The 26,164-nt window shown below is 35.6% G+C and overlaps 2 protein-coding genes across 2 annotated transcripts in view; both read right to left on the bottom strand.

Moving 5' to 3' along the window:
• Nucleotides 1–14,890, bottom strand: part of LOC131364083 (somatostatin receptor type 5) — a 211,311-nt gene extending 196,421 nt beyond the window's left edge. Inside the window, exon 1 of the mRNA XM_058407152.1 lies at nucleotides 12,861–14,890. Within this exon, the coding sequence (XP_058263135.1) occupies nucleotides 13,476–14,540 (1,065 nt within the window). The 5' untranslated portion in view covers nucleotides 14,541–14,890 and the 3' untranslated portion in view covers nucleotides 12,861–13,475. The remainder of the gene's footprint in view (nucleotides 1–12,860) is intronic.
• sstr2a (somatostatin receptor 2a) lies at nucleotides 6,232–10,113 on the bottom strand. Its single transcript, XM_058407150.1, has 2 exons — nucleotides 9,786–10,113; nucleotides 6,232–8,762 (listed from the first exon to the last, which is right to left on the bottom strand). Exon 2 carries the CDS (start codon nucleotides 8,745–8,747, stop codon nucleotides 7,668–7,670), a length of 1,080 nt encoding a protein of 359 aa, XP_058263133.1. The 5' UTR covers nucleotides 8,748–8,762; nucleotides 9,786–10,113; the 3' UTR covers nucleotides 6,232–7,667.
• Nucleotides 14,891–26,164: the final 11,274 nt, after the last annotated feature.

Below are 26,164 nucleotides of genomic sequence, written 5' to 3'. Positions count from 1 at the left end.
TCTTAGCTGTTTTCTGTCTTACATAATTCTTGGTTGCAGGCTTCTCACCTGGTTCTCCAGTGTGAATACCATTCAGTTTACTCACCCCTCTAAGTCTAGCAATTGCTGTGCTAGTTCCTATCTGTCATCCTGTACATGCCTATCCTTCATTTACTCTTGTATTTCTTTGTCTCTTTTTGAACAAATTAGGCGAGCTTTTTTTTTAAAGATATTGTGAATAAAAATACTGTATATTGTAATGGCCAAACCACTTATTAAAAGAAAATGGTTGACGACATTTATGCTTCTGAGTGTTTAAAATTGCTCAGATTTATTTTATAGTTTTATGAAAACACATGAAAAAATAAATACTGGTTATTAAATAAATTTCACTTAATAGATCTATACAGGGATGACAAAAAAGTACATTCACCAAAATGTGCTTTTTTAAATTACATATTAAAAATAACAAACAATAGGATTCACTTGGTATACTATAGATTTTAGCCTTTTTTGGGGGGAGGGTCACTGGTGGCCACCCGCTTTTGAAGCAGTGCTCCAGCATGGCCTCCCCACTGACAATGCTCTAGATATACAAATAAATATGCAAATAAACATTGTGCTCATTGTGCACTGCTTCTTTCTCCTGGGTTTCTGTTTTCTCTTGTCCACATTAGTAAGACATTTATTCGTTTTACTGTCACAATGGATTTTACTGGATTTTTCCACAGTCTTTCTCCAATTTAATTAATCTTATCGATTGATATTGATATTGTCAGTCCTGTCTTCCACTGCATGAGCCTGGGTTCTACTGTTACAATTTCTGTGAAATCATGAAGAGTAATTATATTGGTCTGGTCTCAGGTTAAACAACTCCACTAATGGTTCATCATCTTTTTTATGTGTAACCTCAATGAAGTCAAACAAGGTGGCTTTGCTGGGTTCAGGAGCCTCAATGCACACAATGCACACAATTCTGGACTCAAACCAATCGGTTTCTGGGAAAATATTTTGTACGATATACAAGCCTTTGACCTTTGTATAACTTTGTTTTGCCCTAACTATCTTTTTCCTTTGGTTAGGCCTAACACACAAAAAGCTATTCAACAAAGCTGTGGCAATTTAACTAAGGTGCTGCTTGGGTTGAAGATGTAATGTCTTTAACTGATTTTTCCTGAACTACTCTCGTACATACTACACTCTCTTAAACATTCTTACCTCTTACTTTTGCTTGCTCAAAAAATCTCCCTTATCCAACCACTCTCTCTCTTTCCTCACTCACAGCTTGCACACATGCCCACACACACTCCCGTGAAGTGTCCTTGTGCACACACACTCACAGTTGAGTCCACCCACACCCACAGCAAAACCTCATCCACACACACACACAGCTATGCAGCTGTTAACTAAGGACACATGCTATCTAATTCTATGTTCTAGGAATATTTTTTAGTTACAAGCTTTGGTTCATACAGAGGTGCCAACCATTTAGGTTTATTTTTATAACAGTGCTTTATTTCAATAAAACATTTTTAACACGTTATTTTGTCACTATTGAACATATGGACCCCAAAGGATGTCAGACCACACATTACAGCAAGAAGTACTGACATTAAACTAGCATATACTGTATGTATGTGGCAGACGTGCATAGACTTTTGTTGGGTAAAGTAAAAAGTATACCAAAGGTGTGTGTGTGCACTCTCCCCAAGCACTGGCTCTTATCTTCTAGCACAGTAAGGAACGGAATTTGAAAACGGCTGTTTCAACACAATATTCACTTTTACTTTAAATCTGTACCATTTTAATGACACTTTTATATTCTTCTTATTGAAATTGCTATGTATCTCTAGACCATATGTTTCCAACTCAATTTGTATGTTTTTCACAAACAGGAATACAGCAGAAGCAAAAAAAATAGCAGAAGCAAACACCACATCAACTCAACTTCACTTCAAATCCAACACAATAGCAAGAATAATATCACTCAGACTCAATTCACAGCTGAAAGCCACACACAACGCTTCAGATATGTCACAAAAACAAAGTCAAACATTATTAACAACAGGCCTTTTTCACTATCACCAGGATACAGGACTTTTCACTACTCAGGGCTTTTTCTTTTTATTCTCTTTGTCTAAGAATTTTTCTTTTCTTTTCTTTTCTTTTCTTTTCTTTTCTTTTCTTTTCTTTTCTTTTCTTTTCTTTTCTTATTTGTCTTCTTATTCGTCTCTATTTTTTATCTCTTTTTTCTATTTCTCTTATCTCTCTTGTCTCTTATTCTCTTTTATTTATCTTGTCTCTTATTCTCTTTTATTTTTCTTGTTTTCTTATTCTCTGCTCTTATTTTCTCTCTTTTTCTCTTAATGAATTTCTTCCACTTATCACCCAGATACAGGAATTTTTTTCTATATGAACACTTTTTTTGTATTTTTGTGTTTTCTCTCACTTGCTACTTAACTCTGCTCTTTCCAGAACAATCTTTGGTTTGGTGTTTAAGTTTAAGTATATCTGGCCTATACTTGGTACTTATTCAAGAATACTTGGCTTATACTGAAAAAAGGTTGAAGTATTTTTGGCATACTTGAACTCTTTTGATGGAGATAGCCTATTACATTTTTCACAAATATAAATAATTGACAAAAACTTGGCTTTGTGATACAATATCTGAAATACAAGGTTATTAGGTTAAGTGCTGTAAAAACTATTTTTTTTTTATTTTTAGTGTACTGTGGAGAAACTACAGCAAGTAATAAAAGTAATAAACTAACAGTGCACCTATACACTCCTATATCAGTATATATATATAACTATATATACCAGTATAGTTCATGGTATTGCAGTACAATATAAAACAAGTACTTAAAACTACTTTTACACCTAAAGATTTGATAAACTAAAAAGTAGTGGAATGGAATGGGGTAGTAAATTTGGCCATTTGGCCAAATTTACATTTGGTAGTAAATTTGGCCATTTGGCCATAAAGTGTATAAATGCATCTAGTACAGTGTATGAAATCTAAGGAATGCAAGCATGTGACAACTATAGACACTAATGAGTCATTTAAAGACACAGGCAATGTCTTATTATCATAATGATCAACATCAGTATGATTCTACTTTGAAGAAAAAACAAACAAACGATTTATTCTAGCCCATCACAAATACACGTTTAATATTCCTCAGTTAGAGGAGGGTTTTGATTACATTTAAAGTCTAGCAGCTTTAGTTATCTATAAGTTAAATATACAGCACATATATACACACACACAGTTCTTTGTAAGAATAAATAAATAAATAAATAAATAAATAAATAAATAAATAAATAGAAATTATTATCTGTCTGGAAAACTTGCTTATATATTTGCTTAAAAACAAAAATATTTTTATATTTATAGAAATATTTACTTATACTGCTTGGCTGCTCGTTATATGATGAGCAGCCTATGTTAAACATGTTTACAGTGCATTGGAAGATGTCCGGTGTTAAAACATTTTAACAGAAGATAAAGTGTGATGGCAGAATGAATCTATTACCTCATTATAGACCCATAATTTCGCATAATTCCACAAAAATATCTGACTTGTATAAAATTACTGTTGTATAAGTTTACTTCAAAGTATACTTTCATTAACTAAAAAGTGGGCCAATAGTATGAAACAAGTATCTTTAAATTTACTTACAGAATAGTTCTCAGTATAGTTGCAGTACAAATGTAGTTTACTTAAAAGTGTACTATTATAAACTGATAAGTGGACCAATTTAGTCTGAAGAAGTATTAAAATAGTACACCTACAAATATACAACAAGTACATAGATAATAGTATACTCATTACATAAATTAAACTTGGGACTTATACTTCAACTGCATTTAAGTTTCCTTAAGAAAATTAACTTTAAGTATACTTTTTCTTGGTAAGGGTAGCCATTCTCCAAAAACACAGTGTGCTAAAGCATATTTGATAATATTTTCAATATAAATAATCATGTGTTCTATACTTTTCCATCAAAACAATGTGGGAAAAAAGAATGGCACACATGTACATGTATGTGTTTGAATGTAAAAGCTTTTCTATAGCTGTAGCTCTTTGAAACCTGTGGAAACACATTTTCAGTGCACACACATCTGTCTGTATTACTGCATACAATAATTGTGTTGGGTTGTGTGTCTTTCATTGAGCTTTATCCCACACATAATTCAATTTTTTAATCAATTTCAATCAAAGTAATTACAAATGCAATACACCATTATTATTATTATTATTATTATTATTATTATTATTATTATTATTATTATTGTTAATAATAATAATAATAATAATAATAATAATAATAATAATAATAATAACCAGGACACTAAACACTAACAGTACCCAAAATCGTACAATAGAGGGAGCCATTTAGGCAATTACCTTTTAAACAGTCACAAGCAAAATGTTTGTATTCTGTATTCAGTAATAAAGGCAATCCTAGGGTAGCTCAATGTTTATATAGACATTGGACTAAATGTGAGTTCAAAACCCAGTACCAATATACCACTGCTGGGCAAGGCCCTTAACTTACAACTGCTAAGTTGTATAAATGAGATAAATATAAGTTCTTCTGCAATAGGGTGTCTGTCAAATGCTGCAAATTTACAATGCATTTACAAGAGGTCAGTGTGGTGTAAAATATTTACATTTTTTTGGTAGCTACGAGATCTTTTTTTTTTTTTTCACAAAACCTGTATAAAAAACATAAATAAAAACACAAATACATAGCTTCTTAAAGAATAATGACCAGTCCCCTTTGGTCTTTGCAAATTCTTTTAATATGCATAAAATGGATATTAAATGGATCATTTAGATAAAGCCAGATAAGACCTTTAAGGTTTTAGTAAGATGCAATACATACTGAGGATCTCTGAAACACACATACATGAACCTCATGCTGATGGGGTCTTATACACAACCAGCTACAATTGCACTTTTGCCCAGACAAATTGCTCTCTATGGTCAAAAGTATGTGGACATCACACCCATATGAGGTTCTTCCAAAAATTGTTGACACAAAGTCAGAAGCACACAATTGTATAGAATGCCTGTGTGGGCTGTAGCTTTATAATTTTCTTTAACTGGAAATTAGAGGCCCAAACCTGTTCCAACCCTAGGCCTCCTTACCCAACATTAGTCAGCATCCAATGTGTCCAAAAAATGAAGGTTATGGTAACAGTGAATAGGGTGCTGGAATGGGGTGCTCAGATGTGCATTTGGCCATAAAGTGTATAAATGCATCTAGTACAGTGTATGAAATCTAAGGAATGCAAGCATGTGACAACTATAGACACTAATGAGTCATTTAAAGACACAGGCAATGTCTTATAATCCAAATGATCTCCAGCTATATTAGCCTGTGGCCAGGACACCATCAGTATGATTCTACTTTGAAAAAACAGACCAAAAAACAATGATTTATTCTAGCCCATCACAAATACACGTTTAAATGTTCCTCAGTTAGGGGAGGGTTCTGATTACATTTGCAGTATACAGTATACAGCACATATATACACACACAGTTCTTTGTAAAAAAAATTGTAATCTGTCTGGAAAACTTCCTTGTATATTTGCTTAAAAACAAAAATATTTTTATTTTTATATAAATTTTTACTTATACTGCTTGGCTGCTTGTTATATGATGAGCAGCCTATGTTATACAGTGCATTGGAAGTTGTCTGGTGTTAAAACATTTTAACAGAAGATACAGTGTAATGGCAGATTGAATCTATTACCTCATCATAATCTCACATAGACCCATAATTCCACAAAAATGTCTGGTTCTGGATGCCATACTTACAAAAAAAAAAAAGTTCTTCAATTGACTTGGCCAGATGTTCAATCTGTACCTTAAAGTTATTGGACATTAAGATGTGGGCAGCTTAGGGTGTCTTTCACTCCATTTTCTAACACAACTTATTCAGGTTGATCTTATATTTTGGTAGGTTTGTCATCATATTTTGTTTATTCCAATTTCATAGGGTATTGTTTTTCAATTGAATTTCTCTTCTCTACATTTTTAAATAAAGTATGTTTTCAAACCTCTCATTGAGGACTCCAATCAAAACATGTATATTTCCTACATTTTGCAACATACACACCTGCTCTGGCCAGTCAGTTTAGCAATTACATGGAATAGCTGGACTACCTCTGGGAACCAAACCTATGTTTCCTTTTCGATCCTACACAATATTACACTGATGAATTCATATAGTAAAAGTAAATTCCTCTTATTTTTTTATTGTATTTAAGTTGTTATAAATTTTTTTTTTATGTCTATGTACTATTTACACATAAACACTATCTAGATTAACAGGCTTAAGATGTTTATACAATCACACATACAAATTCAATGCTTGTATAATATATATGACGTATAATTTTGATATCTGCACATTTTACAAACATGGTAATGAATTATTGTTAATATCTTTTGATTGACCACATGCACACCAGCTATTTGTGGGCATTTCTCCCACTGTGAATCTCTGCGCCTTCTTCAGAATTTATGTCTAATATTTTTTTTATTACTGGAAAAGTCTTCAGTGGTGTATATCATTTGATGGATTAACCAGCATCAGTGTCTTAAGAGGAAATTACATATCCAATTATCCTTAAGCACCTGCCATTACAGCTTATCTGTGGACCATTAATCATGTAATATTACATCATGTAATATTACATCTACTTTTAGATGTCAAGTTTTACTTATATTTTACTGATGGCATTTTCTCTCATTCATTGCAGCCGAGGACCGATAATGTATGCCCTCAAATTTTTCCACTCTTATTTTCTCATGCCCTCTATCCATTTCTTTTTCTGTATCACTAATAACTCAAATGTAAATCTTTTTCTTTTTTATTGTCTCAAATTCAGCAATGACTAATTAAACAACATAGCAGCATCCAGACACCTACATCTTGAATGTCTGAGAGATGTAAATAAGTAAATAAATGTAGTATAAATATAACTGAAAGTCACAATCATGTGGTGTCAGTAAAATGATTTCTCATATGATATTATAATGAAAAACTTTTTCTCTTTTTGTTACATTTTAAAGAGTTATATATTATTTATTTTATTATTAAAATTTATTATTATGTTTCTTACACATTATTAGGATTACTTTTGTAATTTTCAGGTCTGGATGGTATCAGCTTTCTGTCTTCTGTTCTTTCTAGAGTGAAGTATTAACATAATAAAAGGGTTTTTTCAAGCCCACATTTTGTTGCTTGAGAGTTCATTTCTGCATACCGTATGAGGACAAAGAACTTTTCTTCATTAACAGATAAGATTTATGGCTATAACTCACAGAAACACAATGCAAACAGTGGTTGAGTGACATTCTCTAAGTGTCTTCATGATCGTGGCCTCTTTTTCCTGGATCTCAGTTTCCTTAAAATATGTATGAAAATGTGTCCAGAGAAGGGATAGTAGTTCTCCCCCTTCATAATCAATATTGTCAGTAGACTTTGGACATAAAATGAAAGGACTGAACATGTTACTTCTGGATTAACCATTCCTGTGCAATTTATCGGGTCCCCCAAATGTGGTCAAAACCAGGTGGAATCTCTCATACTGAAGAATAGTGACCTTCTATCCTTTATATTAGTCCAGGTTACTGTTTATTTGTAAATCCAGATTTCCTGTCCAATCCTAGATGCTTGTCTGAAGATCACCATTAAGTAGGGCAGCATTCTGTGTCTCTGTGATGATGTCATTGACCATTCGTGTCCTGTCCTGCCGGCTGTCACTACGCTCAATTTCATCCAGTCCTCCTACCCTCTTGAGGCAAAGAACATTCTGAAAGCTCTTCTTGAAGTTATCTGACAAGAATGCATAGAGAATTGGGTTGGCGCAGCTGTTGGCGTATCCCAGTACCACTACAAAATCAAAGGTGCTCTTCAGCACTGGTGTAGGGATGAGTGTGCCTGTCACAGATGCCACATTAAACATGTAGAACGGCAACCAGCAGAGCACAAACACAACAACCACAATGGATACCATCCGTGTTACTTTGCGCTCAGAGCGCTTTCGCTTGCTGGAGCAAACTCTCACACCTGATGACTTTACCTTGATCACGATGAGCAGGTAGCACAGGCAAATAACGATAAGTGGCAGAAAGAAGCCCAGAAAAAACGTATAGAAGATGAAGGCAGTGTAGTAGGTATTTTGAGGTTCTGGCCACAGCATAGTACATGTCCGTGCCTCATTCTTATTAGTGTTCAAGCCACTAAAGATCATAATGGGCAAATTAACAAGAAGTGACACCCCCCACATGGCAAGGCTAATACTTTTGGCCACTCGTGGCTTGCGCCATTTAGTTGACTTTATTGGATGTACCACCGCAAGATACCGGTCAATGCTCATCACGGTCAGGAAGAAAATGCTGGTGAACTGATTCAGTGAATCCATGGTAAGGACAATACGACAAATGGCAGCACCAAAAGGCCAGTGAAGCAATGCTAGCTGAATTGCAATAAAGGGCAAGCTAAGCATACACAGGACATCTGCAACAGCCAGGTTAAGAATATAGATGTTGGTGACAGTCTTCATCTTAGCATACCGAAGGATCACATACATGACCAGTGCGTTGCCACAGAGTCCAACAGCACACACCACAAAGTACACAAAGGTAATAACCACAGAACTTGTCTGGTCAAAGGCATGGTCAGTGATGTTGGAAAAATCATCTGGGTCAGACTCATTTTTTGTCCATGAATCCATTTTTACCATGAGTCTGTTCGAAACCTGTATGCGGGTGCAGAGAAAACAAATATTAGTAAATAATAAAAACAAATTTAGCCTGCTGCAGAAATGTGCTAAATCATATGATGTGTGTGTGTGTGTGTGTGTGTGCATGTGTGTGCGTGTGTGCGTGTATCTGCATTGGTGGACACTGTTTTAGAGAAACTTAAGGTTGTACTTTTGACAACTGAACAAAGTGAAAAAATAGGATTATTCACTAATCAGAAAACATGTCCTAAATGATTAAATAGTTACAGCACCTGCAGAGAGCATTTGCAAGTGTATTTCTTCCAGGGTAACTTGATATTTGAACATGTAGGACTTTACCCACAGTATCTGATCTCCGATTGAAGCTTGCATACAGTGCTGTGTCAAATGTTGATTTAATTGATCTGCATTGAGCAAACCAGTCAGAGTGCCCTGGGATATGCTTTTATTGAATGTGTGGCAAAAAATGAGGAAGCAGAATAAAGTTTCACAACCACCTTGCAAATGCTGCCATTATTTGTTAGTTTAGTTATGAGAAGAGTAGAAAAGACTAAAGAAACTACTGTAAATAATTACATTGTAAAGAACAGTGTTCAGATTGACTCAACTGTGTCAGACGATAGTTTGTACATTTGGTGAGGAATGACATGTTTATATGAAGTTAAATAAAAAAAACGAAAAACAGAATGTATTTTATAATCGTTTTTACACGTTACAGGTAAACTATACAAACACACTCTTTATGACCTAAAATGCTCTCGACACTGTTCCCCTTTCTGCTATTATGAGGCGAATTGCGTCTGTAAAATTAATTTCTATCAATGCTACCTTTTGTAGATTAGCTCCATCAATTGTCGTGTAAATAAATCTTACTAATCATATAATAAACTGGTAGATAAGCGATGAACTTAATTTTACATTTTCCATGTTGTACAACGTAATTAAAAAATCCGGTCTCATTTATAAGCTTGAACTGCAGATTTAAAAATAAACATTAATCAATAGTAAGCTGTCTGATATGTAAATATATCATTTTACCTTTGACGCTGTAGATCTTTCAATTCCTCATTCATCATAATGTACAAATTCAAAAAACATCAGTCCGTCTCTTGTTTCACTTCTTCCATTCAGATGTCTGTGGGTTTACAGATTACTTCTCGTTACCGACGATTAGTCACTGTAGAAAACGATCCCGATTATTTGGTTAATGGCAACCTCACGGTCCCGGGTTGGTTTAGGAAGGTCTGATCAAATAAAATTCCTGGGCTGGTTCTGAGCAGCAGAATTCAAACAAACTACCTCTCCTCCACACACACACACACACACACACACACACACCATCGCCTCGCGCTCGAGTGACGCGAAAGAACACCGTGCAATCTCTACTGAGCGCGCGCTGCAGCTCTGCATTCCGCGTGCAGATGGAGCTGTAGTACTTAAAACCGTCCACAATTTACTGAGACTGTTGCGGGTTAATCAAGGCTAAAAATGCATCAACCTGCGTTAATTGCAGGTGCCTAAATTAATATATTATCTCTTACTAACAACAGGGGGTCAAATCACTTAATCACAAACACAACCTCTGGATAAAAACTCATGAATTTTGGATTAAAATAAATGCATGTGGGAAGACTAAATTACGAGGTCAATGTACGATTTGTTGGCACATTCCAGGCTTTGGCACACTATGCACTTTGTGTAGGTACAGTAGAAACACTTCAATGAGGTGGATGAAGCTATAGTTTATGAGTAGGTGGAGAAGACTGAGGTCCACATCTTTGCACCTACATACCAGGGCCCTCTACTCCATCCTTACTGTCTGCCTTTCCACTCCTTATACTTCTGCTGGCACAAGCTTTTCTGTTATAAATAAAATGCTGTTCATTCAGAAGCCTTTCTTTTCAAACTATTTGATACAACATCTAATTAAATATCCATCTCAAACTTTAGCTAGCTGTGACTGATTTTTAGGAAATATTTTTGATTGTTGTCAGAGAGAGAGAGAGAGAAAGAGAGAGATGCATCCGAAAAACAACACTGGAAAGAAGAGAAACCTGACGCACAAGAAGTGGAAAGACAACAATGATGGAGCTGCACTTGCCCAAAAACTGCAGAATAACACTGTTATTGAAAATGAATGAATTATATAAAATCCATACAAATTTTATGTAGACAGATATAATTTTGATTATGAGGTTTTCTGCATTGCTTTATATATGCAAACAACAAAAAAAGAATTTTGTTTTACAGGTTGGTTTGTGGTGGAAGTAGAAGCCTTTTATTTGTCATGTATACATTATAACACCATAAAAAATTCTGGGGTCAGAATGTCCCCAAACATGGTTGCTGTAGAGCCGTAAGAGTGTCTTAACCTGTGTTTTCTCAGTCCATCTATTTTTTGTACTGCTTCCTATACAGGGTCATATGGAACCAGTATATTATATAACACAATGTATGTATAACATACAATTTATATATTATTTATCTGGGGTCTGCAGGTGTTTAAATAGAAAATTCCACTATATTTAAAGGGGGTTTAAAGAAGCTTGGCTTCAGATTTGTATAGTTCTAAATCATGTATCCAGAACAACAGAACAGGTTAGGAAAAGTAACGCTCCAAAACAGGAAGTGACTTAACTGCACTGGAGTGCCATATAATGGGGGCAGAACTTTACTAAACCTTACAGCACTTGAACACTGAACCCCCTTATTTAATAAACGTTGTTAACTGTCTATGACCCTTTTCTTGCAGTACATTGGTGTTCCATTTCACCAGGGTAAAAGTAATCAATTTATCAGACATTTGTAACCAGTGTAAACATATGAATTATTGTATTGATTCAAATCTGTTAATAGTCAGGACACTGTTGGGTTTCTGTGTATATTCTGTTATGATTCTGTGTTTAGCTGCCTGTGAGCAGGGTGATGGGAAAGGGGAGGGGTGTGATTGCATTGGTACATAGATTAAACAGTCAGCACAACTGCAACAATAAAATTATAACATTGAAATCTAGTAGGCTTGGTAAAAAATACTTATGAAAAAACTCTTAAATACTTATATACTGCAATTTTTTTCCGAAGCAATGAGCGTCTACATTTATATGAGCTATTAACCGCCACTGTGGAGTGTGACATCACAAATAAATAAAATACTGAACATGGCCAAACAGGAGGAAACAAATTTTTTGGCTTTTGGTAAAAAACAACAAAACGTTAAAAACACTGTATACTCTGGGGCACATAACATAGTACTTTTACTTAATGTAACTTTCTTTAAAATTAGTTAAATACACTGATATTTTATGTATCTTCGAACAAGTACACAAGGAAATTGAATTAACCAAACTTATTAAAAATTCATGTATATTGAAAAATGGATTTGTGTGCTATTTGGGTTAACACATGAATGAGTATGTGTGCATCAACCCATTCAGAGTGAATTTGGCCAGTATTCTGGGAATAGGCTCCAGATCTACCATAACACTGATCAGAATAATGTGGTTACTGAATGTAAATGAATGAATGTATTTTGACGCATGAGCTGTGACATATTCTATAGCAGAGATTCATTTGTAATATGTAATGGCTGTGATAGGTAATGTATACAAAAAGAATTCAGAGCTGCATCCCAAAACACATTTGACTTCCTAAATCTAGAACAAATAAGTTGTGAATATCTACAAAATCTAATGATTATTATTATTATTATTATTATTATTATTATTATTATTATTATTGTTGTTGTTGTTGTTGTTATGTATAAATTGATTGATTGAGTATTTATTTAATTAGTTAGTTTGGGGGACACACACAATTCAACCCAAATAGATTTTATTTTGTATGACACTTTTAACAATGGACATTATCACAGAGTGGTTACATTACTGGCTACATGATGTACATATCACAGATAGATAATGTATACATTGTAGTAACGAAAGCCATACTACACATGCTGATTTCAAAGCATAAAAAACTTTGCTATAAAATAATACAAAAGACAAACACACTGAAAGACAGAGTAAGGACTACAAAACAGTGAAAAGAATATATGTAAGAATGTAAATCATGTTTCTTTTCAAAAGAACGAAAAATTTATGTAGAGTCACTTACATGAAGTCATAGCCTGTGCAGAAAACTTGAAGTAATCCACCATAGCATAGCAAAATGAACCATGTCAGTGTTTCCCATGATGTCTAATCCATTAACAGTTTCAAAATGAATGTCCTATGTCTCACATTCTTCATTCATGTCAAAGAACATTTATGCCGTAACAAACATTCCAACATGTAGTGTTCACTCCTAGTTGAGTGCCATGGCAACAGTGACATCATCCTTATATCCACAGTGGGCTGAGAATCACTCATATATAGGTTCCGGACACATTAACAGGGCAAATGAATTACATAAGCCTCAACATGACATTCCACCCAAAGAGAGAGGCACAACGCAAACATCCATTTGTGTCATTTGTGTCTCAGCTGGATGTTATTGTGTTCTTCAACAAGCCAGCTAGTTTTCTTTATTCCCCACTTGTCAGAAGTATCAGTCTGTCATAATATTGTATTTTCAAGGGGTTTAAATGCAAATCTTATTAGTAACAAATTAGCGTAATAGATAAAGATTACCTTATATCAAAATCAAGCATGGAACATTTGAATGATGTTAAACATAAAAATCTTACAATGTATACATTTTCTACAATCCACTGAAATGTATATTTTGAAATTAAGTTAGCACACTTACATCCTGCCCAGTTGTGTAATGCAGGTCATAGGCCTCTGTATCTCTGTTGCAGTGCACCCTGGAATGGTTTAGGCAGGGGCAGAGTAAAGTGCGGAAGTACCTGCTGAAGGTCTCTGATAGGCAAGCATACAGGATGGGGTTAGCACAGCTCCATGAATAGGACAAGAGCACTGCAATCTCAAAACCACGTGCAAAGGTGAGTGTCACATTTGTACCATACAATGAGCAGAAGTTGAAGACATAAAAAGGTAGCCAGCATATCCCGAAAACCACAACCACAGCTACCACCATCTTGGTAACCTGCTTCTCTAATCTCTGGCTCTCCTCTAAGGAGGAACAACCCCTGTCATATTGCCTGAAGTTCCTCAGAGTCACCACCAGAGTTGTATAGAAGATTATCATCACCAGGAAGGGGAGAACAAAGCCCAGTACAAAAGTGTATGTGAGAAAAGTCATCCACCATTTGCCCACAAACGTGTCAGCCATACATAAACCATACTGCACTGTGAAGTGGAGAGCCATAGGCAGGACAGGAATCAAGGAAAAAAGCCAAAGAAAGGCAGAGATTATTTTGGCCCGCTTTGGAGTTCTCCAGCGTGCAAAGCGAAGAGGGTCCACTAGTGCCATGTAGCGGTCCACACTCATAACTGTGAGGCAGAACACACTGGTGAACTGGTTGATTCCATCCAGCACCATGACCAGCTTGCAGGCCAAATCACCAAAGATCCATTGGTTCTGGAAGTTCTGGAAAGCCACAAACGGGAGTCCAACCATAAACAGTCCATCTGCCAAAGCCAGGTTGAAGATGTACACAGTTGTAGCAGATGCCATCTTATCCAGCTTGAGGATGGCAATGATGACTAAAGAGTTTCCTCCTAATCCTGTGATACATACAGCTAGGTGGAGGATAGCCATAGTCACATTGAAGCCATTGATGCTCTGTGGGAAACTGTGAATCGTCTTGCTGTTTAAGTCCACAGCTGTGGTGTTGCCCACTAACATTTGTGAAACCTCTGATGTTGCCATGCTGCATGGAAATTCCAGCATTAATGAAGGTCAATTATTTTAAATTTGAATTAAAAAAGAATCAGAAGAATGTTCTAAGTACAAAAATGAGAAAGACAATGCAATTATCCCTTAGACTATATCTTTGAAGTACAAATCTCTTTTTACACTGAAAGTAGCTGAAAAAAGAAAGTGCAACAATCCTTCAGAGAAAAGTAGTGGGTGTTCGACCCTCCTGATGAGTTCTTATATAGCTCTCCAGCGGTGTTCACTGGGTGCTCATGTATCTCTGTTTGTGTGTGTGTGTGTGTGCGTGTGTGTGTGTATGTGTGTGTGTGTGTGTGTGTGTGTATATGTGAAAAGTGAGGTAATGACAGCTTTATTCCATCTGGGCTGTTTATCTGAGAAGCTATGCTCACTCACTCCAATCCGCTGTCATGTAGTTTCCAGGGTGCCATCTGTTACACTACTTTTGTTGTCATAACTAAATATTTTGTCCTGCAAAGTGCTCTCTAGCCCCCTTTTTTTTCAAATACTCCCCTCCACTGCGTTTCTTTCTCTCCTTTTCCTTCCTCCCTCCACCCCTCTCTCCCCTTTTCTCCTCTTTCCTCGCAGTTCAGTGGGGGGTCAATCAGTGAGGACCGACCCCCAGCTTCCTCTCAGGGCCACCCACCTTCTAGATGTAGCCCAAGACCAGAGATGGTGACACTCCGGACTTTCACCCTCTGTTTCTTCATTTATTCTTATTTATGTCTTCCAACCCATCTCTATGAAATGCCCACTGATTCTTTTTATTGTGGTGGTCTGGAGATCATTTATCACTGGGAGGAGTTGCAGAAAACTATGGCAAATGGAATGGCAGGAGATAAAAGGAGGTGAATGGTGAATAATTACCTTAGAGCTGTTCCCCTTCAGACACGCATTGCTGGAATACCTGGAATAACAACAAAAACAGACTAAACAAAAGGATAACAAAAAAAATAAATGTTTTGGGCAAAGTCTCTATAGCACAGACCAAGCATTTGATTCTTTTTAACACAGAATGAAATAAAATTTGTTAAACTGCTAGGACTGTGAAATGACACATAATTAATCAAAAGACTGTTGGTTTAGTGATTGGTGTACACAATGAACTATTGGATCTTAAATTGAATATAAAGTTACACATACAGACAATCTGAATGGCTGGAAGTTTTTATCTGAAAGATTTATCACATACCCAAACCTGAAATGGAAACCAAACTGAGGGTCAGGATTAAAATCTTATTTTTTCTAACTGTGAACTAACAAAGATGCTGAGAATCAAATTGACAGATGGCATTCAAAAACTGTCCAGCATAGACTGACTGATAGTCACTGACTGAGGTGAAAGCTGCCATGCCAGTTAAATCATTGAATACATTGTGCTTTCCTATGTAGAGAACTACATTCTCAAGATTGTGACATGGGGCCTCGATTCTGTGACAACACTAGTGACATTAGTGTTTTATGCAAAACAACACCATACTGGTATTTCTGTGACCTTAAAACATGTGTTTTGGTCCTTTAGCTCATATTTAATATCATATTCATATCTACAGCGAATCTATTGTGTTTCCAGAGGAGTTTGAAATAATGCACTGTTTGCTATACCTATAGTCTTTTATTGCATTACTCAAACTTAATTTGGTGATTCACATCCAATGAATGGCCTTCCTCCAGATAACGTGACAATGTTTAACAGAATAATGGAAAACATTACATCAAATATTTACTCATGATAGAAACTTCTTCTCTCTTCTCTCAGCATGCTTCTGCTGGACAGTGCCTTTGTTACCCCTGCTTTAAGATAGACACTTTAAGATTGAACCACTTTTCGAAGGTATTTGACTAAAAACACGAAATCAGAAATTGATGGAATTAATCACTTCCATGAGGAACAATATTTGAAAAGGCTTTTTAATAAATTCAACTGCAAATTTTAATAGCTGCATTCTAAATTTAAATCAATTGAATTTTATTTATGTACCACCTTTAACAATAAACACTGTCAAAAAGTGGCTTAAACAAATGTACAAATTCAGGATATAAATTTGATATCCCTATTGAGCAAGCCACAGGTGCTTAACAACAGATATGCAGGGATCTTGACATGAATCAGACTCAAAATGAAGACACTTGATAGAGTGATTATAAATCATTTTTCCCTTCGATGACTTTGTACTATATGGTCAAAAACTGTAATCCTAAGCCATCAAAGCAAAACTGTTCATACATTTGCAGTCATCTTTATAGTTTTTAAGTGGTACCATTGACAGTGTATCTCATGGTACCATCTCATGTATCTCCAGGCTGTCCATGTGAAGCTATCCTCAGTAGCAATATGTTTCTGAGTGATGTGAACACCAACCAGATATAGGGCATCAGAATGAATCAGGCAGGACAGGAGAGCAGAAGGGGTCACAATCACAGGTATCTCAGGAATAGTATGTGTAGCTTGACAGAGTGAGAGAGAGAGTGAGATCAAAAGTAACAGATATTATGAATTAAGGTATATAAGGTTATTGTCACATAATGTTTAAAAACAATGTACATTGTGTTCAAACTGCAGCAAGAGTAGCTATGTTAGCCTAAAGAGAGAGCCAGTAGATAACAGAGACATGAGGGCCTTAGGCATAAAGCAGCCAGCCAAACCAAACCAAACAAAGTAAACATGTTATAGTGTTGTCCCCGGGGGATGGTTGGACATCCAAACATCCCAGTACATCAAAGCACTATGCCTCTGAACCCTTCAGATCTGTTGTTACCTAAAAAGAAAAAAAAAACATTCACAATGTATTCTGAGGAAAGATGAAGGTGAAATAATCTTGCCCAAAGTTAGCATATAAAGGAAGTGCCAGTGGGCCTAAAGCAGAACCTTGCAGAGCACCATACTTTTTCTTAGTGTGTGTAGAGAAGTCATTTACACCTTCAAATGATCACCCATCAAAATAAGCACAAAGTACACAGCAACTTGTAGTGAAATTTCATTTTTAAATGTATGTTCATTTTTTGTTCTGGTCTGTTCTCTGTTTTTTTTTTTTTTTTACTTTACCACAAGCCTTTGTTTTGATTCTTGTCATGTCTCTTCCCCTGTCATGCCATTTCTTGTTTCCCTCATATTTCATGATTAAGTTCAGCTGTTTTGAGTTTTATTCTTGATTTATTATCTTCTTCACATTCTTGTTTGTCTTGTCCTGTGTTTGTGTCTGCATTATTAGCCGCATATTAGACTATACATCAGAATTTCAGATATTATTTATGAAGACTATCTTATAATTTCTGCAAAAATGTAGTCACACCACCAAAATACATTGTTACTGCAAATGAATTATGTATTTTTTACTGTTCAAATCACAGTTTATTACACTGACTCTCACTACCTGCTTTTTGACTCAATAATATAAGTTAGAGGGGGAAAATAATCTTCTTCTTCTTCTTTCGGCTTTTCCCTTCAGGGGTGGTCACAGCGAATCATCTCTCTCCACCTATCTCTATCTTCTGCATCCTCAACACTTGCACCCACTAGCTTCATATCCTCATTTATTACATCCATATACCTCCTCTTTGGCCTTCCTCTTTTCCTCCTGCCTGGCAGCTCCATGTCCAACATTCTCCTACCAATATACTCACTCTCCCTCCTCTGAACATATCCAAACCATCTTAATCTGTCCTCCCTAACTTTGTCCCACAAACGTCCAACATGAGCTGTCCTTCTGATGTACTCGTTCCTAATCCTGTCCAACCGTGTCACTCCCAAAGAGAACCTTAACATCTTCAGCTCTGCTACCTCCAGCTCTGACTCCTGTCTCTTCCTCAGTGACACTGCCTCTAAACCATACAGCATGGCCGGTTTCACCACTGTCTTTTACACCTTAGAGGGGGAAAATAATCTAAAATTAAATATATTCTAAGTTGTTTTGTGACACTTATCAATATACTTTCATTATTTGTTGTATTTAAAACTGAGCAATGAGGCTTATGAAATCACTGAACAATTTGCCAGTTTTTTTCCTAGGTCAGGGACATCAGATAGACATTATATTCCCACAGTAGTTACTCTGAATTTGATGTAAACAGTTATTGAAGGTTGGAGACTTGTAATTATGATAATTCCAGCATGAAGTGAATGTGGCCATAGCGGTAATGAATTAAAGAAAATGGCACCTTTTACAATCTCCCTCTTGTCCTTAGGGTATAGAGACCCATCTACCACAGAAATATACAAGACAGTCAGTTAGCAGCTCTTCATTTATAATCGTATTACTGAAACTGCCAATGTAATAACTTACAATGCAAGAGCAAATGATCAAGAACATTAATCTCCAAACCTAAACCACAAAACCATCTCATCTAGCTGACAGAGGGGGTAACATACATAAATTCTATACTCAAGTTAAGTGCATTTACTCATCTACTCAAAAAAATAAATACAAACTGTCATGATAAGTACCAATACACACTGTAAATTTTTTTTTTATTTTATTAAATTTTATTTTACGGTAAAATACTGACAGCTGTGGTTGCCAGAATTTCACCATAAATTGTACGGTGACACTGTTCACAACTTTATGGAATGCTCTATTAACTGTAAATTACACTGAGAACTGTTTGTTACAACAAATTACTGTTAAAAAAAACAGACAGAATGTAAACCTGTTTACGGTAAACTACCGTGAAATAACAAATATCCTGTAAACCTAATTACAGTCTTTCTCATATAAAAACACAATACAACCGTATGTTGTATTATGGTATTTTATTGTAAAGTTTGAATTCACGGTAAATTGTGGCAATTATTATTGCCAGAATAAGGTACAACTCATAATGCATTACAGTTTGTTTGCATAGATTTTACTGTCAACAACTGCTTATTAATTACTAAGTGAATAATGCCAATTAAACCAAATATCACTGTCAGACTTTAAGAAACAATTTTTTTCATGTACATATTCCATGTAAAAACAGATTGAACTGATCTAATACCTTGTCCAATACACTTACAAATTAGTAATGAAATCTTGAAAACACACCACGTGTCCATATGATGGATAATCCATGGTGGAATGAATAAACATTATGTATCAGGGCTTACTTGCCCTGGTTGAACAAGTGGAATGAGTCACTGAGTCCAGACTTGTGTGAAGACATGGGATAAACTTGGACATGATGATCGAGAAACTGGAACCTACACCATGTACTGTCACTAGCTCAGCTTGAGGACTCGCATGTTGTTCACTGTGGGCTGACATGATCCTCTCTGCAGCCAGAAAACAAACACAAAGCATATGTTAGATTGTTTGAGCATGTTCCCTACACAGAGATAAACAGTTCAAAAAGTGGTTCAAAGTTGTTAAACCTTGCTCCAATGAATTATACATTGATGAAGGCACCCTTCAATATAGTATTACAGGTCACTTTTATAAATGATGCATGTAGGAGAAAGGTAGAAAGAGACACATTTCAGCTGTAAGTCATCATATGCATTTATTTTATGTCTGTTGACTAGAAGCCAAAATACAGCTGCCTCCACTCTAGTTCTAGTTCTAGTTCTAGTTCTAGTTCACTCTAATCATCTCTTTTACTACAATACTGACCAGTTACCAGTCAAATACTTAAAGGTGGTAAAAAATTGTAGCAATTGAATAGATTTGACATATATATAACTAATAATAAATGTAAATACCAAAACAAAACACTTTTTTTCTACTACCAGAGAAGAATAAAACCAATAAAAATGAATTTTAATATATGTTTGAAAAGTTTAATTGCTCAAGATTTGGTAGTTGGCACTTACCAGAAATACCAGCCATTAAACTTTGAGCAGTGTTGTAGCAAGCATGCTAATTGTCTATGTGAATGAAGGTATCTGTGTATACATGTCAAAAGTCCACAGGGGTGAGACAAATGTTGATGACAACTTAGTGCTCAAATGCATCTGTTTCTAGCTATTACCCTGATAGTCAATTATAAAAGTGCATCTGCAAAACTATATTTCAGAGTGGATCATTGACCCTAGGAAGCCTGAGGAAAGAGTTGCTTGAATCTACCACTGCTTACCTCTAATTAGCCTCGAGACTGGGTCCAGGGTCATTGGGTCCAGGCTTGTCTGAAGACAGGTGAGTCTCATTCAGACATGGTACAGTGTTCAGGAAACTGGAATTAAGAGCATGGCATGTCATTGTTTCTTCTTGAAGAATCACAAATTCTCAATCAGGTTTTCAGGGTGTACTGACATAATCCTCTCTGCAGGGAAAAAAAAGACCATATAAAAAAATTATAAGAACTTCAGTTGATCACAGAATTTGAGACATCCACTCTATTATACAACATAGACAGTTATGAAGTATCAAGAAAATTCTAGCTCTGTTTTTGTGATATCAATAACTATAAATATTATTAGAATAGTTGAGCAAGTGACCGAAACCTAGCATGTATAACAAGGTCCAAAAATCGACTCTTGAGGAACTCCACATAAGTTTGAAGACACATAAAAGACACAATTACTGATGGAAGACACTACCAGTTTATAAATTAAAAATGTACTCAGTAGTGCTGAGTAGAAATAACGCTGATGACAAATCAGAGTGCTGGCCATCCCACCTTTCTGCAAAGTTGGCAACTTTGTATTCTACAGCTGTGCCATGCTAAGGAGAAGGTTAAATGATTTTGTAGTGTTTTTTAAGAATTGATGTACACAGAAAAGTACAACCACTTACCAATATTTATCCTCGACAAAACCAGCATATGAACAAAAGGGTGGATTTGTAGAACAGGAAGGTAATTGATGAGGTCCATTTCAAGAACAACTGCTTGCATATGACAGCAACAAAGACAGAAAGAAATATATCATCCTAAGTGAAAGTTAAATCATCTCAAGCGTCTCTATTTAGGTTAAATTACAATCAAATAGCTATATTAAATAAATAAATAGGTTCACTTCCAGCTCAGGCCCTTCACTGCAAATTATCTCATCTCTCTTCACTGTGTTTTCACTGCCACTATCCAAAAAATATTACCATTTTCCTGGGTGTCACAGTGGGCAGCAAGCTGTTTCCTTCAAGTCTATAACCGCTCATAGGAGTTTAAATGCATGCCTGAAATGTTGCAAAAGTGAAACACTTAAACTCTGACACTTTTTTTGATGACAAGATGGCTTATACAACAGTAGTCTGTTCAGATAATTAACACAAATTTACAACTAACACGTTAAAGGACGTGTTTGTGATACCTTACATTCTTAGATCTTAGCAATGCCACCAGCCTTTTAGCTAGTCTGAAGTGTCACTAAATCTCTGGAGGACAAAGGCTCAAAATGCTTTCCAGAAACAGGTTTATTAACCTCGGTGTATGGATAGTTATGTTGTCCTTATGGTTCAAGTAATCTAACTAGGCATTAGTAAGTTTGCCAAAACTTGTGCCACAGTCAGTTGACATAAATATCACAGAACCAAAAACAATGCTTATTAAAACACTAACGCTAAAAAAAAAAAAAAAAACGCAAAAAAATATCGTTTGTGGTTAGTCTTCAAAGTTCAGCTGGACAGGCCCATCTTTAACATATCTTTCTCCATTCAGAATCAGAGAGGTCTGAGATGAGGGTGAGGACTCTCAGGACGGATTCACGGACAATTGCTTCTTGTTTTACATATTTTCAATTTTTAGTAAAAAAAATTGTTGTTCAAAATTTTGTAGTCTATAATCAGCATTAATTGCCTTGAGGCATAGCAGGAGGTTCCTGCAAGGAAGATACAGGTAGAATAGAATAAACAGCACACCAGAACTATCCAATAATGGTCTTAAAAAGTGGCCGGTTGTCCGGTCATCCTGCAGGCCTTCTGTCTTCTGCCCCATGACTCGGCCGAACAGGAGAGGCTGCACTTGCTCTGCCCACTCAGAGCCCTTTAGACTTATGTCCACTGCTCCAGCTCATGGCGTAAGTCCCCCTCCTTATTCGTCTACTTTGGGAGCCAGAACAAAAGTATTCCAGTCTCCAAGCAGCGCTTGGCACACTGGGTGGTAGAGGCCATTACACAGGGCTACAAGGCACAAGCTTCAGAAACACTTCCTCGACAAATCCGCTAACTGTGAGTTAAGTTCAGTGAACGAAAGTTCACTTTCTGTTAGTGGTGCACAAGATTTTCTCCCTTCTCACTGCTACTAAATTAACAAATTATATATAAGCTGCAGCAACAAAAATGAACCATGTAAAGATAAAACACAAGTACACAAGTAAGCACAACATAAACAAATGCAATACAATCACAAATGCTTTCGATTATTTTTCAAAAGATTACAGTTTATAAAAATTTCCATTGCATATAGCACATTAATTAAAAGATTCAACACAGGTTTCAAGATTTTAATTTGAAATCAACCTAATTTAATAAACACATTTCATATTTTTAACATTTTGTTTCTGTAGAAATGAAGGTATGTTTTTGCTGAATGTTGAAAGGTTTTATATTGTAAATTTAAATAAACATATCAGCAAAATATGTAATTCAGACTGAGTAATACCTTTGATTTTAGGATAATTCCTTGTTTATGAAGTAATGGCATTTTACTGTTAATTTTACCAATTTTCAGAGAAACAATGTGTCTTTTTTAACATATTAGGACAGTAAAAATAAAAGTCACATATTGTTTCTTTATTTGTGATAATTTGATGTATGTACTACGGTGATATATTATTTTGGATTTTACAGTCTTTTATTGCTGCTATTTTACAGTTTATTTTACTGTAATTTTCACAAACATTTTTACAGTGGAGGTAGCAGCAGATAGATTTACTACACTATAAAGTAGGCTTAGAGTTAAATTTATCACTACTTAGACTAAGACTAGCAAATCAAATTCTACTTCACAAATGATTAATGGTATAAAGGTGTACGTGTTGTGCAGCACTTTGCTGTAAGATGCTTTTTTGTCGAGAATTATGTAGCATGCTTGAATGCTGTGCTTCATTTTCCTAATGGTGTGAGTAGGTATGACTGTGTGCTCTCTTCAATGGAATTGAGTCGTTCTTGTATTTTATCATGTGCCTAAAAATAAAACAAAGACAAAAGACAAAGACAGAAGAATTTAAGCAAGATCACTGCCCCATCCATAATAACAGATATAGCAATTTCAGCAAAAAAAGATGAACATATCAATCAGGTCCTGAAGAACTGCGAGAAGTGAAGTCCTTTGTTTTGTTGAAAGACTTTCTGCATAAATGTAGTTCTTTCTCAGAACAACTTTTATGTTCGTTTTAGAATAATTAGTATAAAGTCTCTTGTAAAACTTTATCATATTTCTGCCCTAAAACCACAAAAATGTGCTAATGTTCACTTCCATGGCAACTTCCTCACTTTGGATTATTCTTAGAAAAAGAGAAATGTAATTATTTTTATACTAATTAACGTTATGCCAAAAATTAACCCTCTAGTTAATATATTGTGTTTTTGTTTAATGTTCTTTAATGTCCAAGAAACATGGAAATCCAGTCAGCACATCAATGCATCTGCTTGGGTCATGAATAATCTCTTGATGGTACTAAAAGGTCTCCATCATTTTGACCTTTACTGTGTCCACCACTGATGTGTATTTCATTAGAGACACTGCTTCCTTACACCATTCCTCTGTCAGGATAACTTCTGTGCTGGATGAAGCCTCTCTCTACACAGTTAGGCTACCACTGAAAAACTGGTCTGAGATCCAGAGCTCTTTTGGCTTAATGCAGTGCCATTTTGTAAAGGCCCATGTCATCAGTATTAGTCATTAATGGCTGTATATCACTAATAGAGAATACACACAACTTAAGTAAAATCACACAAAAAATGTAAGATTAATTTTTTTTTTAAATATTTGAATAAATATTAAAGAACAAAATGTAATTTCTAATAATTAAACAACTAATTTTCTCTACACATTCTTTTGAAATTTCCTGCTCACTCTTGAGGACAAACAGCAGAAATGGAAAAGACAGTTTCATGAACAAGGTCAGTGTTATAAATGTTACAACTATATTTACTTCCATATAGCATATGTTGAGGTTTGTGGTAGACACATGCTAATTGGCTAGCTTTGCATAAATCTGCTGCTGACCGACAGGCCAGCAGGTGATCTCCAAGGTTTAATATGTAATTATGGGTGTGTTCTATGGCAAACCATATAACTGTATGGTAACTGGTTGTGAAATCTGGCACACTGATTGGGGAGGGTCTAAGGAACATTCTGACCAAATCTGAGTGCAATTTGCAGTTCTATGCTGCCAACACTATAACTGCACCAAAACTGAAAAGGAAAGTTTACCATATCCTCAATTTCTGGCCAGTAAGAATTTCTAACAAAATTAGTAGGCATCTTCAGAACCATGACCTGAGGCTATCAACTGAGGCTAGCAATCAATATCAATGCTATCTTTCCATCAAAATTTTGAGACCTGTCTAAACCAAAGTTATCAAAGGAATTTTAATATTCAAAAATGTTCTCATGTAACATGCTGGCAAATACAAAAAACAGGATGTGGGGGTGTATCTCAGCATTGCATTGGGTCCAAATCTTGATCTTCAGGACCACACCCAAACAACAATGATTTTGCACACTACCCAAAACTTAGTAGGCATCTTCAGGACGATTTCCGGAGGCTATGCAACAAATTTCTTGCACCGCCTACTGGTCAAAAGTTAAATGCCCAATAACTTGACACCTGTCTAAATATCAAAGGAGCAACAGATCCCAGCAACACCATAGCAGGTCATAGCAGTTGTGACAGCTGCAGCAGCAATAACACACTGCTGCGCATTTGTCCATCTATGGTATTTCCACCACTGTCAATAGTCAAAAACATTTTTTTCTCTAAAATGATATCTCTGCATTCCTGTGATAGCTTAGGCAACAATTGAAGTGTGTCTGTGTAGCTCACAGATTCTTTTTTGGCAACTGAAAATGCTTGTTCGGCCTTGAGTAGCTATATCTTTTCCAACTGATCAGAATTGGGGTTTTCCCAAAGGTCCCACTTCCATAAGAAAATTTCTGATTGTTATAACTCCTTGAACTTTCAAGCTACTTCCACCAAACTTAGCCCAGTCCTCGAGGCTATTCAGACTTATCTGAATTTTAACTGTTTCTGTCTGGACTTCCTGTAGCTGACAAACAAAAATCCACCAAATTCTCATACATTTACATTCTCTCCCTCTCTAGCTATCTCTCTATCAATCTGCCAGTAACACTTTCTCTCTTTCTCTCGGTCCATATTTCTATCAATCTACCACATCAATCTTTCTGTATTTATACTAATAACTCTCTCTCTCTCTCTCTCTTCAAACTATTTTCAAGCTTATGAAACAGTTTCTAAAATTCAGACTGGCTTTGCAATATCAATGTCTGTCATGACAAACTTTAACTATCTATTTAATGTTCTATGGAGCACATTGGATGGGATGAAACACAAAACATTGCCTTAAAATCAAAGCATTGACCGAAATGGCTTTTTATGCACTTCTAATCGAGTTAGTTTGTTAAACATGAAAGAAGACCCCCAGAATCATTCCAGGTTCAGTCACTGAACAATCCTTTAAGAATTTACATACTATATCAGTGTCTGAGAGAATGTTCAGTATACAGTATATAGAAATTGATCAGTGCTTCTTTAAAAAGAATAA

This window comes from Hemibagrus wyckioides, linkage group LG13 (genome assembly GCF_019097595.1).
Source record: "Hemibagrus wyckioides isolate EC202008001 linkage group LG13, SWU_Hwy_1.0, whole genome shotgun sequence".
Classification (NCBI taxonomy): Eukaryota; Metazoa; Chordata; class Actinopteri; order Siluriformes; family Bagridae; genus Hemibagrus; species Hemibagrus wyckioides.
This window is presented reverse-complemented; position numbering and strand designations above follow the sequence as displayed.